This window comes from Odontesthes bonariensis, chromosome 13 (assembly GCF_027942865.1).
Source record: "Odontesthes bonariensis isolate fOdoBon6 chromosome 13, fOdoBon6.hap1, whole genome shotgun sequence".
In the NCBI taxonomy this organism is placed as follows: domain Eukaryota; kingdom Metazoa; phylum Chordata; class Actinopteri; order Atheriniformes; family Atherinopsidae; genus Odontesthes; species Odontesthes bonariensis.
This window is the reverse complement of record NC_134518.1, coordinates 14,671,418-14,687,889: the sequence shown is the minus strand read 5'-3', so window position 1 is coordinate 14,687,889 and position 16,472 is coordinate 14,671,418. Positions and strand designations below refer to the sequence as shown.

Sequence of the window (16,472 nt, the reverse complement as noted above, 5' to 3'; positions counted from 1 at the left end):
GCTGAATCGGCATTTTCGCCATGGCCTTAAGAAAGTAACCTTAAACCGTACGATATTACGTTTCCTTTAGTGCGTCGGAGTATATTTATCAGCTGATAAACGTACACACTGAAGCAAAATGAAATGAAAGACCACACCAAGTTGTCAGCGTACATCAGTTTGCAAACACTTTGTAAATTATAACCATTTTATTTAAAAAATATATGTTTTGAGGGGACAATGTTTGTTTTTTTTTCCTTTGTTTTTTGTTGTTTTTTTTCAGTTTGGCACATCTTATCCACTATACAGATATGAAATTGTACATATTACAATACAAAAGGAATATGGGAAGAGAAAAGCATTCATTTTGCACAAAGAGGTCGGGTAAGAGAGTAGGGATTGGTTCATTTGTGTGTTTTGGGTTTTTTTTTTTTCTTTTTTTTTCATCTTTTTTAGGCAGGGTTGGGATAAAGGCTAGAGGATGACAAGAGGAAACAAAAACAGTTTACAAATAGCCAAAGTGCAAAGGGATGCATAAGTCTACAAATTGTGGATTTCCAGTCACTTGGTACAGCTGTAGTCTTTAACAGTGAAATGTCAAATGATTGACAGAACTCTCTTGGAATCCCATATACATCCCTCATTTTTTCTTCTTCTTCTGAAATCAAAATGAGGTCTCTCCTTAATGCTAGCTGAATGACAATAAGAAATATTCAACTCAATTTAGAATTTTGAACATGCAAGACAGATTAGGAGGGCAGTAGTAAAAGCAGTGCGTAGCTGGAGGAGGTTTGAAATCAGGAAGTGGCGACGCTGGAAACATGATCAGTGTATGCAATGTTTTTCACTGAATTCAAACATGGGAGTGTTAACAATTTTTGGTTTACATTTGCACTTTGATTTTTGGAGGCATCATATGAGCACTTGCTGAGACACTGACACACAAGCTTTTTATGTAGGAGTTTGAAGCCAAAATTTGACACACTTGATAAGAGAGGAGACCACAAATGGAAATGCATTCCCATCCCTTACAATGATGTATTTCACTCAAACAAACTCTGCTGCCAAAAACGTCTTGTAATCCTAATTGCTGACTTTGATGGACATAACCAAAAAGGGGTGTTAGATATGTTAAATACAATAGATTTTCCTGATTTCCATGAAGAATTTGATCGTTTTTCAGTGTGCAGACATTGGCAAGCTGAAATCGTCCCTAATGTGTAGTCAGTGTTCATTTAAAGCCCAAGGTACCGTCGTTAATGGATTCCATTCTCTGTCTTTACACGGCCGGGGGGGGGGGGGGTTGCTCATTGTTTTAAGTTATTACGCCATAGTTTTACCCTTTCAACCATCTTATCAATTTCTCTCAATCCCTCTCACTTTCACCCTGCCCCCACAACCAAAATCCAGCACAAAGAAGTGCGAAGCTGCAGCAGCAGCCTCAGTCTGATGCTAATGCACATCCACTCCCTCCTGCATACAAATGTGTCTTGACCCAAGCTTACTGTTTGCTTATCATTGGATCTCCATTTGCTCTCGGGGTATTGACCGCAGTTTAGCTTGACACTTGTTCGTTCAAACCCAGGAACAAATGGGATATTTATTATTCACTATGAATGCATTTTTCAGGCTGTAAATGACACCCCATAAAGAACTGGGTCTGAAAATTAGAGGCTTTAGAGGTGTTTCTGTGTAGTGTGGAGGAGGATTACTCTAGAAACTATTTTCGTGTGATGGAGAAGCTAAATGTTGCTGGATCACTGGTGTGGGTGACAGAATATTAGATTCTTTTTGCCTTGCCTTAATTGGTTCAATCTTGAGCCTGTCAGTCCTGATTAGTGTGGAAGTGGTAAAGAGCATGGGGTACTGGGAAAGGGTTTTTATTTTTAGAATAAAGTGTCACACTGTTTGGCATTTCCACCGTTCCTTTCTTTCCTGCTACAACACAATAGTGTGTTTATATATCCGTCCTGGTGTGGGAAATTAGAGAAATGATATATGTTTAACTCTGTTAAGCTGATAGAAATATGGTCACAGTTGGCATGGCATCTGGGAAATGTGCAATCCATATAGAGATCTTTGTACATTAAAGTTTCCTATGATTTTTGTTCTGCGTGTCAGATGTGAGTTGTGACATCCATGAGTTTTCACGCAACAGTGTAAACTGGAGATTAAGCACAGATGAACACTGCTTGGTGTGTTCCACAGGTTAACAATTTATTAGTCATCGTTGGCTCTTGTGAGCAATCGCTCAAACATCCAATACCTTGTGTCAGCTGCAAATCAGCATTGTGTCTACGGTCTAACGTCTGATTAAGAGGGTCTTGTTCCCAAATTAATATAGTTCAATATAAATTTTTCTTTTCCTTTTTTGGGGTCAATATACTGATAAACACAGTATAATGACCTGGTGGATGCTTGTTAATTTAATTGACATACGTATTTGGTATAAATAGTGTCTTGAGTGTATTCTTCATTCTCCAGGAATAGTTGTACAAATTACCTTTTTATTTTGCATTTAAAATGTAGAGCTTGGGTGTTTAGTCTTTGTACCCTTTTGATGTATGTTTATCCCCAAAACAAATACTGACTACAAAATGGAACACTTTGATGGTTAATCGAGTTCAGTTGCCCCCGTGTTCGAGTAACTGTCTTCCTGTGCCTCTGATTCAGTTACAAATAAGTTTTCAAATATTCACCTTTCTAAGAAGAAAAATGGCATAAATCATATCTCCCCACTTACTGTATTCTGTTAGCAGAGGGCCATTTTGGCAAAGTAGTTTAGCTGTGCTGCAGAATATAGACAATGTAGAGACAAATCTCACAGTTTACAATTTTCCTCTTTAAAATGATTGCCCCTGGCTGATATGAACAACCTTGCATTCATAGAAAAATAAATTTGTGACTTTCTCTCTAATTCGTCCCTTAGTTGTCAACCTCTAACTTTGTAGCATTCAAGAGTTATCACATGTTCTTAAATCTCACTTGTAGAAATTATGCTTTTTTTTTTTCTTTTATACATAAATTGGAAAAAAAGCAAAAAAGCAAACCCTGTATCATCTGAAATGGTCAAATGACAAACCATATGGTCTAGGAATAAATAAGAGTTCATACTTCACACTCTTTGTAAGGCAGTTGCTGACACTTGCACTGCCCATAACCATTGATGATCACGAGGGCCCCCTCTTCGTGGCTGGGCTCGTACTCATTATAGGGTACCTGCGTGGCTAGATCTGCCATCGGCTGTCGCTGCTGGGTCCTCATCTGTCTGCGGTTCTGAATAGCCGAACAGTGGCGTATCCGCCGCAGGGTGGGAGGGCAGCACTTCCGTGAGATATACGCAACGAAAATGATGAAAAAGAATGAAAACAGAAGGGCCATAGTTCCAATGATAACCTTCTGAGTCATGACTGTGTTGTCTGTAGCTGAGAAGTCATCCGTGACAGCTGCCTCTTCCAACAAAGCAGTAGTTGCTTGAGCAGTGCGTGGTGTTTGTGTTGTGGTGGTGGTGGTGGTGGTGGTGACGGCTGTGGTAAAGCTCCCAAAATCCTCTGCATAGTCCTGTGTGGGGGTTGGCTGCATAATTCCAAACAAGGAGCTTGTGATCTCTGCAGCTGTAGTAGCGTCTGTGGTTGTACTAACGGTCTGAATTACTGGTGCTGAAAAGTTCTGGCAAAGCTGGAACCCATAAACGGCATCGAGTATCTCCTCACCTTGGGCGTACTCTGGACTGTGGCAGAGAATAGAATGTTCCCACCTTCCCTTAAAAGTGCTTAGCCACGTGGCCAGAGGGCAAATCCTTTTGGTACATTCCCAAAGGTTGCTTGACAGCCCAATTGTACCCAAAGACTGCCACATATTCAAGACTTGGGCATCCAGGCTGCTCAGTTTGTTGTTATCCAGCAGCAAAATTTTTAAATTTGGCAGCGTTTGAAATACATCAGATGTCAGGACACGTATTTCATTTCCTGTTAGGTCCAGCTTCTCTAAAGTAGTCCAGGTCCATTCCATGCCACATGTTAGGTTGCTGATCTTATTCCATTGGAGAAACAGAAACTGGAGGGCAACAAGGCGAGGGAAATGGGCCAAGTTAATCTTGGTCAGCTGATTGTGCTCCAAGTGGAGCTCTTTAAGCTTAATGAGCCCAGCAAATCCATTCCGGGCCAGGCTCCGTAGACGATTGCTGCTTAGGCCCAGATATTCCAGGCTACGGCAGTCCCAGAATGCCCGAACGGGTGTCGTACGAAGCTGATTGGAGCGAAGGTGAAGTATCTGGAGCTTCCTCAGTCCGTGGAACAGCTCTGGTTCCAATGACGTCATCTGATTGAAGGACAGGTCCAATATCTGAAGATTAATGAGGTGGATGAAGGTTGTGTTGGGCAACTTGGTGATACGATTGGAGCTCAGATTAAGGTCTTTCAGTTTGTAGAGCCCTTGAAAGGCGTCCTCTTGTACTGTAGTGATCTGGTTGTGGTCTAGATGTAGCCACGTGAGCTGGCTAAAACCATAGAATTGATCAGGGCTGAGCTCGGTAATGCTATTGTGGCGTAGTGACAACCCCAGGGCGCCTTTGTCCACACCGTCTGGCGGTGCTGTAAGCCCCTGGGTGTCGCAGTAGAACTGCAGGTCCTCACAGCGGCATTTTTGAGGGCAGGTTGTGCATGATGTAGGAGACAGCAGGCACGCTAGGAGCATGCTGATCACACTCAGAGCCACTGGTGCAGGTCCCACCAATGGCCACCTTGAATGGAAACCTGGGTGGGTTCAAAGACAAGAAAATGAACTGTGGGGCGGGAAAGGTAATCTCTGCAGAGCACTTATTACTAATTCATCGCAGCGTTTGTGCTGTTTGTGTATGCTCTCCATCTTCCCCAAACGTATAACAGACAACACATTTCACACTGGCAACTTTCACAAGTAGAGAGCATGTCTCTTGGATAATTGTTTTAAAGAAATGTCATTTAATTAGACAATTAGTGGTCGATGACCTGGACTTTATTACTTCTCTTTTAAGCACATTTTGATCCCATTTTGTGCTACGTAGTTAGGCTTGAATGCAAACTCCCTCTTCCTTACTGTCATAAATTTGTCATTTATTTGTGGATTTTTTTTATTTTTTTTTATTCTATTATTAATTTTTGATCATCACCCATCATCCTTCGAATTAGAAAATAAATGCACTTTCTAGATTTTTGTACAGCTCCTCTGTGAAATACAGATGGATTTTAAAAATCTGTGTCATCCTAACTGGTGTCTGTGAAGAAAAGTAAATGAAGCACCGCCGCAGTAGACAGACAAGGCAGATGAGCTTTTAGTCCCCAACCTCCCTCACTATTACTTATTTTCCCTATTCATGTCCAGACCCACAATATAAAGGGCTAACTTACCCATTCTTTTGTGCACATCGGAGGCTGCATTCAACTGTCCTTTTCTGCAGACTCTTGGAGCAACCAGATGGAAGAGAAATCCAAAGGGAAAAAGCCCTTTTGAGTGAGCACAAAAGGAATCGACCTCTTTGGAAATAAAGCAATTGTGAACCCACCCAATTGAAACAAAATGTGAAATTCCATGTCCCAAGATGACAGTTATTCCTTTGATTTTGCTTGAGCCACTTAAAATCCAAGCTTAAAGAAGTGATTGAATTTTCCTCTTTCATTCAAGGAATCCTTGAAATAAATATTTACATATTTTCTTAAGTTGATCAGTTGCATCCAGAGCGACTCCTGCGAACAGAACTCCCCCCCCCCCTCCCCTTCTCTCCCTTTTTCTTCTTCTTCTTTTTTTTACCCTTTTTTCTCTCCTTCCACCGCAGTGATGTTTCCTCAGACGCTTAATTGGCGATCAAGTGTTTCTCTTTCATGGTTGTGGTCGTCCAGCCCTAACTTGTTGATGGCAACCAGAGATTCTGCCTCCGACGCCGGCTCCGTCTCAGCATAACCTCTGCAGAGCTGTGAGCGAAGCCCTCGTCTGATAGCTGAGACGCAGGGAGAGGAAAAAAAAAAGCAGAGCAGGGAGTCAGGGATGTTATTCTGAGCTTTTTTGTTGCAGCCACTCACTGCTACAGAGTGGTGGCAGCCTGGCGTCGATCATCACCACTGTTTCTCTCTCTCTCTCCTTTTCTCTCCCACACACACACACACTCACACACGCCGCTAGCCTCTCACTCTCTTGCTCTCTGCCTCATGCACGGCTCTCGTGCACCTTAGTCTTCCTCCACCTCCCTCATGCATCCCGCTTCCCTCCCACCGGCTCGTCACCGTCAGAATATTGATATCTCGAACGTGTTGCGGCAGCTTGCTGTTCAAACTGACCACAGCTGTAAATCTCCGGCTCGCTGTTGTCCTGCAGGCACTACGAATGAATGTGTAGTGAAGACATGAACAAGAGTCCAAAAAAAAAAAAACAACCATACAAAATATAGCTTGTAACTTGTGGCTCTACACAAACACAAAGTGTGCTGCATTTCCTCATCTCATTACAGGAGACCATGGCTAATATTCAGAAGAGCCAAGTTTTGAATGCAGCGCTTCCATTTTTTTTTTAGCTTGACTTTGTAATGTAGGTCCAGCTGCTTTGTGGACCCAGCTTTACTATTTTACACTTGGTGCCTTTCTTTTTCATTTCCATGGATTTTTATTCATTTATGTTTGCGTTGTCCAGTGAAGTTGTGGTTTTGATGGAAAGAATGTTCTCTAATTCCTCCTTAAAGGGGAAGTTAGTTTTTTTTTTTTGTTTGTTTGTTTTTTAAACCTTGACTTTATTTCTGGCATAAAATACCCGCGTATACCCATATAATGGGAGAGAACAGGGCATAGACAATATAGCCTCTAAATAAGGCATTATCCGTCTTTATTTCAACAATACTTATAAGACGAATGAATGAATGAACGCACACGTACTTTTGCACTGTTAGCTCAGAGCTGCCGCTGAAAGCGTCGCGCGTCGATGAAGTCATCCCGTCAGACGCGTGTGTAGAAAGCTTCCTATAAGCCCCCCGATGGCCCCGGATAACAACAACACGGCAACTACGAGCTAACAGTGCAATAGTACGCGTTCAGTCATTCATTCTGCTTAAAGTGTTGGTGAAATAAAGACAGATAAGGCCTTATTTAAAGGCTGTATTCTCTACGCCCTGTTCACTCCCGTTATATGGATGTACGCGGATCTCATCATCTAAATATCTTCTGAAGGACGCTGACTTTCACCAAACTGAATAGATGAACATATTTCATGCCAGAAATCAGGTCCAGGTTTAAAAAAAAAAAAAAAAATAAAAATAAAAACTTCTCCTTTAAGGAGGTGGATAGAGACTCACCTCAGTGTTGTCAAAGACGCTGCAGAGAAATGGCTTCTATAATGAGCACCTGAAGAAGTGCTTCAGAGCCCTCTTGCTTGGAAATTAAATATAGGCTTGGCATGGATGAAATGGGATTGAAAGAGCAGGCTAAAACCCCGCCATAGCGCTGCATCCTGCCAAAATGAAATCACAGGGGATTTGTGCTGTTAGTGCTCCCTGGCCCCTAACTATGTGCATAACCCCCGGCTGGGCAGAGGGTAGTGGGGGATGGGGCAGGTCAATGCCACCATCATCCATGGTGTTACGCTGCAGTTGATTTAAGCGTTATAAGACAGATGAGCAGCCCGAAATGCAGCAGGTTCTTTGCCCTTTCCTCTGCTGCCCTCCATGTTCATCTGATTTTAATCTGATTTAACGATTTTTCCAACATCAGCGCACCTCTCGCTCTGTCCTTTTTTCTCCTGCGCGATCTTTCCACCTTTTCTCAAAGTTTTACATGTCCTGGTTATGCTCGAGCAGTTCAAAGAATGCGGCAGCATTTCTGTGCTCAGTGGGTTGCTGTGGTCAGGGCTTTCACTGCTGTGCTGAGCTTAGTGGTGTAACTGCTTTGTGTCAGTGTTACTGTACCTAATTTATACAAGAAACCATTTGTACCTAACTCTTACTTTTTATTCAACACTTCTCCTCTTCGAAAGCGGCACAAACTATATATGCGGAAAAGAAATCCAAATATCTTAAAGGGATAGTTCGCCTCTTTTGACATGAAGCTGTATGACATCCCATATTAGCAATATCGTTTATGAACATTGCCTTGCCCCCCGCTGCGTCCTGTGAGCCGAGTTCCAGCCTAGTTTTGACGTTGACGAAAGTAGTCCGGCTAGTTGGTTGGGGTTTAAAAAAATAAAGCGTTTTGCTTCTCAAAACAGTATGCGTTCAAAAGAGTAATACATTTGCATCACAAAATCGTTGTACAAAATCATACAGCTTCATGTCAAAAGAGGCGAACTATCCCTTTAAGTCATGCTTTTCACCAGGGATCAGTTGTAGTTGCAAGCTCCTTACAGCTGCTTTTTCATGTATGATAAAATAACGGACCATCTCTGTAGAGATGTGGACACATTCAATTAGTTCCCTTTTTGTTTTGACCTGAAATGGGGATCTATAAAAACCCCCTAATGTGTTACAGGGAGAGCCCATTATTTTGAAAATGCGGCTGTGATCATCAGCCTGTCTGGCTCTCCCAAACATTGGCTAACTTGCTTTTGCTTAGCAACAGTGCTACAGAGTCACCTCTGTCACAGCCCCTTTCAGACATGCGCTGCTTCCATTTATCGGACGTCATGTCAGAGTGAGCACCCCGATGCCTTTTGTGTAAAGGTTCTATACACCGAGCCCATGTCAAGTACCAGCAGCAACAAAAGGCCCCCTGCTGCGTCTCCTCACTCTGCCAGCATCACGACGAAAGGGGGAAAAAACTCTCACTGCAAAGACCACGTCCAGCTCCCAGCTTGGCCGAAGGAGTTGCCCCCTGTATAACTTTGCAGTGCAGAAGGGAGTCGTAGTCTGTACGTTGTTCAATAATGGAAACCAGAAGATGGATTATATTAAAAAAGAAAAACAATACGGTTAAGGAAGCTGTGTTTACATAGTCACTTCATTATTAGCTCTGTGTCCTTTTTTTTGCGATGCAGTATAGTTCTAGCTCAGCTGGTAGTGTAACATATTCAGGCTTCTCAAAGACCTCGGTTTCATCTGGGTGGGTGTTTTTGTTTTTTTTACATTTAATGCTATAGAGCATTTGAGCTCCATGCTTTGTAAAGTACATAATGTCACACAAACGCATTTAGTTAATTCCCTATATTTAACAGCCAATCAGATTTCTCCCACCGACGGATCCAACCCTGATTCCACTTGAATCGGCTGAAAAAAGAAAAAAAGAAAAAAAAATCCTCAACGGCCTCATAAATGGCAGACAGTGCGTTACACACAAAAATATGACAGACACCCACCGTTTTTTACACGAGCTCTCAAAGTGTTTGAAATATTTGGGACATCGTTGCATTACATAGGTGCAGGATGAGTCATCAACTTTTTTCTTTCTTTTGTTTAATCATCTTTGAGTAATTCAAAGATGATAATTCCTTAACGAAACTCCTGACAGAAAGGTGGCATCTAGTGCAAGACTTATTCAAACTCCAACATTAAATATCACAAGCCTGATAGCAACTGCTTTGTGCTCCAGGAATCACTTGTTAACGTTGTGGGTTCGGCGATAATTTCAGTGTTTATTTGAGGGCAACGGGGGCGCTGGTCCAAGTAGGCTACAAGGGTTTGCAATAAATAAAAGGATGAAGAATGGGATTACGCTGGGTATCTGCCAAACACAGGCTACACTTAAAAAAGACTGATCATTTTCATTCTCACCAGAACGTTTTCCATATAAGTGTGTGTGAGAGAGTCATGTCATCTGCATGATCTGCCTCCCAGGACTAAAAACCTTCATCAGCAAAAAGAATCTTAAAATTCTGACATTTACTTCAGATGATGTGATGCATCTTACAGCATGATATGTGGATAAAAAGAGGGATTGGTGGTTGGGTTGTTAGGATTATTAATGTGTGCTTTTTGAGCATACCTGATGAATGAGTCATTGTTGTTACTGCACTGTAGCACTCACCTGTTCCCATCTCTCTTTCCGTTTCAGGCGGGAAGGAAAGATCGGAGCGATGCTCTGAACACCGCCATCGACCGGATGACAAAGAAGACGAGAGACCTCCGCAGACAGGTTTGTTTGGCTTTTTTTTGCGAGCATTATTTATTCATACCCCCCACCCCTTGTGTCTTCACCATGCTCATCACCTCAATGTTTACACAAACGGAAATGTTTCTGTCGAAGCTTTTAACCCAAACAAATATTGTATAGCATCTGCAGTTCATGTAATGTGTTTGAGATATTCGACCGTGTGCGCAGGGAGTGTATTATTTCAACAGTCCGTTTTCTTCTTTCGATTCTCACGTCTCAGCTGCGCAAAGCAGTGATGGACCACGTCTCCGACTCTTTCCTGGAGACCAACGTTCCCCTCCTGGTTCTGATTGAAGCTGCCAAGAATGGCAACGAGAAAGAAGTAAAGGAATACGCACAGGTGTTCCGTGAGCACGCCAACAAGTTGATTGAGGTAATGTATCATTTTCAAGGAGCAAACATAAACTTCCAGTTGTGTTAAAATCTTAATGTGTAGTCATCAAATGCGTGCCGTCAACCAAAAATGTCTGACCCCGTTTGTTGATGCCTTTCACGTAAATCGTACCATCCTTCTCCCTATTGAGGCGCTGGTCGGTTTAACGGTCTTCTTCCATTTGTGCCTCCAACAATGAAACATTTTTCAGTCATTTAGGTCTTCTGATCATCACGATGCAAACTGTAATCGACCGGGCCGGCTCAACAACTCACTTCCATAGATTTCTTTTTCTTGCTCAGCCACCTTTAAGCAACTTCGGTTTCTCCGTTCTTTCTCTGCGACTCTGTTCAACACAGCAAACAGAGATTTCCATCAAACGAAAACCAAGCCAAAACGTAAGATATTTGGTTCGGCCACTCTTCGTATATCCTCTCATGCCTGAGATGGAGCATCATTTGCTGACATTTCTAAGTGACCGGTTTCCTGTCGGGGCTGCGCAGCATACTCATTCACCAGGGGAAATGGCCTACACTGGGGATTAGACCCTGAAGGCAGCTCCTGAAGGTCCGAGTGTCAGATGAGGCATTGGCGCATGGCATTGGTGGACTTTGCTAATGCTTGTGCACCACTTCTGCAGGCAGATTTAGGTGAACTACTCACACTATAGAATGCCTAGCTTTGGTTAGTAAGCATTGTTATGTAGATGAAAGGAATTACACAAATATATTCTTTCCAGACAGTCGCTGCTAAAGTTAGCTTTCACTGTCACAGTCGGTAATTTAATGAACAGGGAGCTGCGAAAACTTAAGAAAATACAACCAGCTCCGTCCTTAGTGAGGGGAGGAAGGAGCAGGACTTCACTAGTTTGATATGCACAAGTTCCAGCGGCTCACATCATCTGCCAGCTGTCAGATAACATGGAGTTGAACAGGTTTGTGAAGCTGACCAACACACACTGCACCACATTCCCTGTAAATCCTGAACAGACAGCGGGAGGAGAAGGGAAAAGACTTGGGGCCCGTTTCATCTAAGAGGATCTACAAACATACGAGGGAGTTGATGGTGAAGGTTTTAATTTCTTCTACATTTGAACACGGCTGTGTAAAAGCAGAGCCGTGGAAGGCTTTCTTTAAAGACTTTCCTTGCTAAAGAACAGCTGCACATCGCTTCCAAAGTTACTGCAGATGCTGCAGCACATGAGGTAAAAGTCTCACAAAGAAGCCCTCCGTGTGTATGTTTAGCTTTCAATTCAAGATAGCTTGGGAAATGACATCATTTTTCCCCCTAACATGTCACTTCAGTATTATATAGGCAGCATGTCTTCTACTCCGTAGCGAGAGCAGCAAAGATGCAGCAACTTTAGGCTCTGTGTGACATCATGGGTTGTGTGGGCCGCCCAGAGGCGAATGGCCTATTAGTTCACACACATTTGAGAGCCACATTATGACTGACCCATATTCAGAGAATGAAGGGGAAAAAAAGAAATAGATTCAATCTGACATGTACCGAGCTTTGAGGCTCTCAAATAAGCAACGTGATGGTCGCGAGATTAGATGGCAGGTTAGTTAATGTACTTTAGAGCAACGGTTTCCTTTGAGTGCACATTGTGGTGTTTTTATTTTAAAGCTCATAATCAAAAACACAAACTCGGAGACGTGTAACAAGAGAAGTGAGGATGCAGAAACGCTTCCACGGACCACCAATCCAGTGTAATGGTACACGGTCCGTGGTGCAAAATGATTGAATTTAATAGCTACCTTTTTTCTCCTTTTTTAGTTTGTTGCCGACCTAAATCTTATTTATTTATTTAATCATTTCAGTTTTTTTGGCACACGCATCCAAACATTGCAAAAATAAAGCGTTTCCTGCAGTAATGACATCACGTCCACAGTTTGTCTTTTCAGAATAAGAATGATTTCGAACCAGTTTCAAAGGCAGCGTTTTATCACGTTTACTGAGAGAACAACTAAAAAAGAAATACTGCTCCGTTTTTTTTCTCTCCCCGTTTAGTTTATACAGTGATGACACTGCATTTTCTTGGCTATGAAAACATACTCTCATCTTTTCTCCTCCCTTTTTTGACCCCCACACACACACACTCTCTGAGGAGAAATATTAACAATGTGGGATCACAGCTGCACTTCCTTTAGCTTCGTGCCTTCATCTTCGAAGCGTTTAGATGTTTGCATGTGAGGAGGCATACGAAATTATTTTTGAATGTGAGAAACAACGCAGTTTATTGAACTTGCATAGCTTTGGAATTACGAAGTGCTTGCAGTGGGCGTTTATGGTCATATTCTGTCTTATCATTTTAGTGTCTACATGATATCCTTCGCTTTAGTTTTAGACTGGCAGAGAGGGCATTTCTGCCGAGCCCGTGCGCTCTGTTTGTTAAAGGTGGGGGAAAAAAAGGTGACAGTGAGAAAGAAGAGGTGTGTGTGTGTGCTCGCTTAGCGTATTGTGCGTAGACTCACTAAAGACTTTGACATTTGAAGTTGTGTGTCACAGCGCTGCAAGAAGAGCTTTGTCAGTCAACCCGAAGGAAGAATTTTCCTCGTTTGGCTTCTTCCACCGTCCCCCCTTTCGTGCTGGAATAGCTGCTCACCCAGTGGCTTTCAGTGAGAGTTGGTAAAAGCTTATGTGAAAGATTATGGAGAGTCCTGTGTCCATATTTTCATAAAGTGCCAGTTTTTTCCCTTATGTAATCACTTTCTTACCCCTCCTCATGGATTACTGAGTGTCCTGCCCGTGGCCTCTGAATGCGTTTGAATAGTGATGTAGGGTATGTTTATATTAATGTTTTAGTACTTCACCCATGCAGCCCAAGAAGTGCTTCTCAACAGAAAAGAATTACTACGAAATTTGATGTGGGGGCATGCATTTTCTAGAAGTGGGGAGACCAAGGGAGCAGAAGATCTTTCAATAATCAGATTCAGTCCACCACTCGCACACCCACTGAGGCTTTCCAGCACCAGCATTTAAATGGATGAATTCATCTTTTTCTTAAATGGATGATTTTCATTTCATTTTTTTTCTTTCATAGAGGTATTTTATTCACTAGTTTGGATCTTTCCATCCAGGGCCCAGTATAGTTGAGTGGGCCATGAAGGATCATGATATCTGAATATCACACGGAATATAACCTAAAAATAAGTTAAGGTGAATGTTTTGGCTGTCAGATTATTATCATTTTTGTTCTTACATGCAGCTTCTCCTGCTTTGCTTTTGTTCAGTCTCAGTTCTTGAATGTCACCTCGTCTGTGCGATGACACTATGCAGCTTTTAATGTTGGGCTATTAAGATAAAAACGAGGGTTTACCTTTAAACGTTTGTGATAGTCTCTCACGCCTCGTGTTTTCTTTGTGATCCAAACAGTAGAAAATAAGTTTAGAAATGCTTCCTGCTACAGCAGAGTCTCTTTATTAGGTTTTTTGCTGTTGAAAATGATCGTGTTTCAACACATTTTCTGTCTGTTGGATAATCCCATTTTTGGCACAGTTCCTCATATCCTAGGCATCCCGTTGCAGCATTGTTGCAAGCAAATCACCGACAAATGGGAGACTCGCTGACCTATATTCACATGAAAATTGCTGGATGCATAATGTTACTCTGGAGAATGCAAGAACATTTAGAAATAATAGCCGGGGAAGCTTGATTTGTTGGATAGTAAAGATGCTCTTTAATGTTGAATGGAGGCAGGTGCGAGCAGGACCTGCTTAGCTCAGCTCTGCAGCTCCCAGTTTGCTGCTCAGTTCTGAAAGCGTCAGGAACGTTTTCCTCCTCAGGAGTGTGATGGCAGTGTGGCAGCTCGGTGATTTAGTCACTGAGAATAACCACATACTTCAGTTCACACTCGCAGCCTACATTTGCATTTGGTGAAAGTTTTTTTTTTTTTCTCTTTTTGGATTGGGGATACACATACACAAGTCTTATCTATTCATTTAACAGATGAGCCTTTGTTTAGCTTCTACTTTTCTGGACTCTCCTTTTGCGCCATCATATTGTATGATTCCAGCAGCTTCATGTGGTGCTCTTTCAGCAGTGGGCTTGTTTTCCACAGGGATTAGTTGGGTGGCAGCGCTGCTCCACTTGCGATCATGAAGAATCACTCAACCAGACCACCTTGATGAACTTCAGTTGAATTATTTATCTGTTCATTGCTTTTTCTCCCCAATTAACTCCCTTTGCCACAATCACTGTCTTTTGCTCAGTTTCGATTTGTGCGTGTTCTCCTTTCAGGTGGCCAACCTGGCATGTTCCATTTCCAACAACGAGGAGGGAGTGAAGCTGGTCCGCATGGCAGCATCTCAACTGGAAACTCTGTGCCCCCAGGTGCCTTATTTTTGTACTCCGGTGTAGTGATTCTGCTCATATGTGAGCGCTTGATAATAATCGAGCAGAAAGTGTTTAAAAAATATTTCTATTCAAGAAAGAAATCAAAAAGAAAATAGATCATAGTCTATCACAATATACACCCCCCGCATCTTCCATCCATTACGAATCCCGATCTCCCTCATTTAAAAGTAAAATAACATAATTATGTACATATAGCAGACTAATTGGGCTGAGGACTCCACAGCCCCCCCCAAAAAGTCCATTATGTTTTTTTTCTCCATTCTGCCCTTCAAAACTCTGATCACTCTTAACTGATGAATTGCCGTCCTGATATAATGTGAACACGGAGGTGGGGGCTTTGTGCACTCAGCCTGTGCTAATGTTGTGGCCGAGGGCTGTGCTGTAATTGAGCTTTAATGGTTGTAATTTGGCGATTACAGGTGATTAATGCAGCACTGGCCCTTGCTGCCAAGCCCAACAGTAAGGTGGCCCAGGACAATATGGATTTGTTCAAGGATCAGTGGGAGAAGCAGGTCCGCGTTCTCACCGATGCTGTTGATGACATAACATCAATTGACGACTTCCTTTGTGTGTCTGGTAAGTGGCGTTAATTTGCAAGTCATATCCATACAAGAGAAAAATGCCTCGTGCCACTGGAATAATCCGGGCTTTTGATGTCATAAACGGTTTAGATGGATTACTTGAATAATTACACAAGATTATGTTAGACCTCGTAGATTATGACATAGATTATTTCAGACAGCCACTGGTCAGTATTAATGTTAAATGGCTCCAGAGGATCTGCGTTATTAGTCTTTTCTGACAAGAGTCATATGTACTAAAGCTGATTGGGCTCAACAGAAGAAAGTACCACAGCATCAGTCGAACTACGTCTGAAAAATTGACAACCCGTCATGTGTGTCCAAGCACACAAATGGCCAGTCAGGCATGCCCTTAGTTCTCATTAAGCATTGAGTGGAGTGACTTTGCTCACCTCCAGCCAAGGACTGACTGTAATTTACACAGTGGGCATTTGCATTTTACAGGCTTCCTATTAATGAGCACAGAATTTGACTTCATCCCTTAACACAGAGCTTCCCAGTGGCCCTTTTAAATTCACAGCTATTCAAACACAGAACAGAGATAATAACCCTTCAATCTATTTTCTTGTTGCTCATATAAATATGTTCCAACCTTGATGTAAGCATATTATGATGAGGAAAAAAAAAAATGAAAGTAGTGTTTCACCGTCCTGATGTAAATGTCCAACAACACCTTTGACTGATTAAAAGTATCCGCTGCTAATTGCATGTTGTTTTATGTGTTCAGAGAACCACATCCTGGAGGATGTGAACAAGTGTGTCATCGCTCTGCAAGAGAAGGACGTCGATGGTTTGGACCGCACCGCCGGAGCTATCCGAGGCCGCGCTGCCAGGGTCGTCCACGTGGTCACATCTGAAATGGACAATTACGAGCCCGGTGTTTACACTGAGAAGGTGTTGGAGGCCACCAAGCTCCTCACTAATACAGGTATCACAGAAACTCAAACAAATACTCGACCAAAGAATTGGGACTACAGAATAATTCAAACCAGCCACATTTTGGAACGATTGGTTCCGAAATGATTTCATGCGATGCAGTTGTTTAAGTTGGACAGAGCCGCACGCTGAGTTCCTAAACTT

The 16,472-nt window shown here is 42.4% G+C and overlaps 2 protein-coding genes across 2 annotated transcripts in view; one reads left to right on the top strand and one right to left on the bottom strand.

Moving 5' to 3' along the window:
* The window catches only part of ctnna1 (catenin (cadherin-associated protein), alpha 1), a 72,370-nt gene that overhangs the window by 34,118 nt on the left and 21,780 nt on the right, over positions 1-16,472 (top strand). Inside the window, exons 8-12 of the mRNA XM_075481076.1 lie at positions 9,981-10,061; positions 10,300-10,452; positions 14,695-14,787; positions 15,231-15,387; positions 16,120-16,320. Of these exons, the coding sequence (XP_075337191.1) occupies positions 9,981-10,061; positions 10,300-10,452; positions 14,695-14,787; positions 15,231-15,387; positions 16,120-16,320 (685 nt within the window). The remainder of the gene's footprint in view (positions 1-9,980; positions 10,062-10,299; positions 10,453-14,694; positions 14,788-15,230; positions 15,388-16,119; positions 16,321-16,472) is intronic.
* lrrtm2 (leucine rich repeat transmembrane neuronal 2) lies at positions 155-6,044 on the bottom strand. The gene is made up of 2 exons (XM_075481075.1): positions 5,367-6,044; positions 155-4,733 (listed from the first exon to the last, which is right to left on the bottom strand). The coding sequence occupies exons 1-2, from the start codon at positions 5,368-5,370 to the stop codon at positions 3,088-3,090; spliced, it is 1,650 nt and encodes a 549-aa protein (XP_075337190.1). The 5' UTR covers positions 5,371-6,044; the 3' UTR covers positions 155-3,087.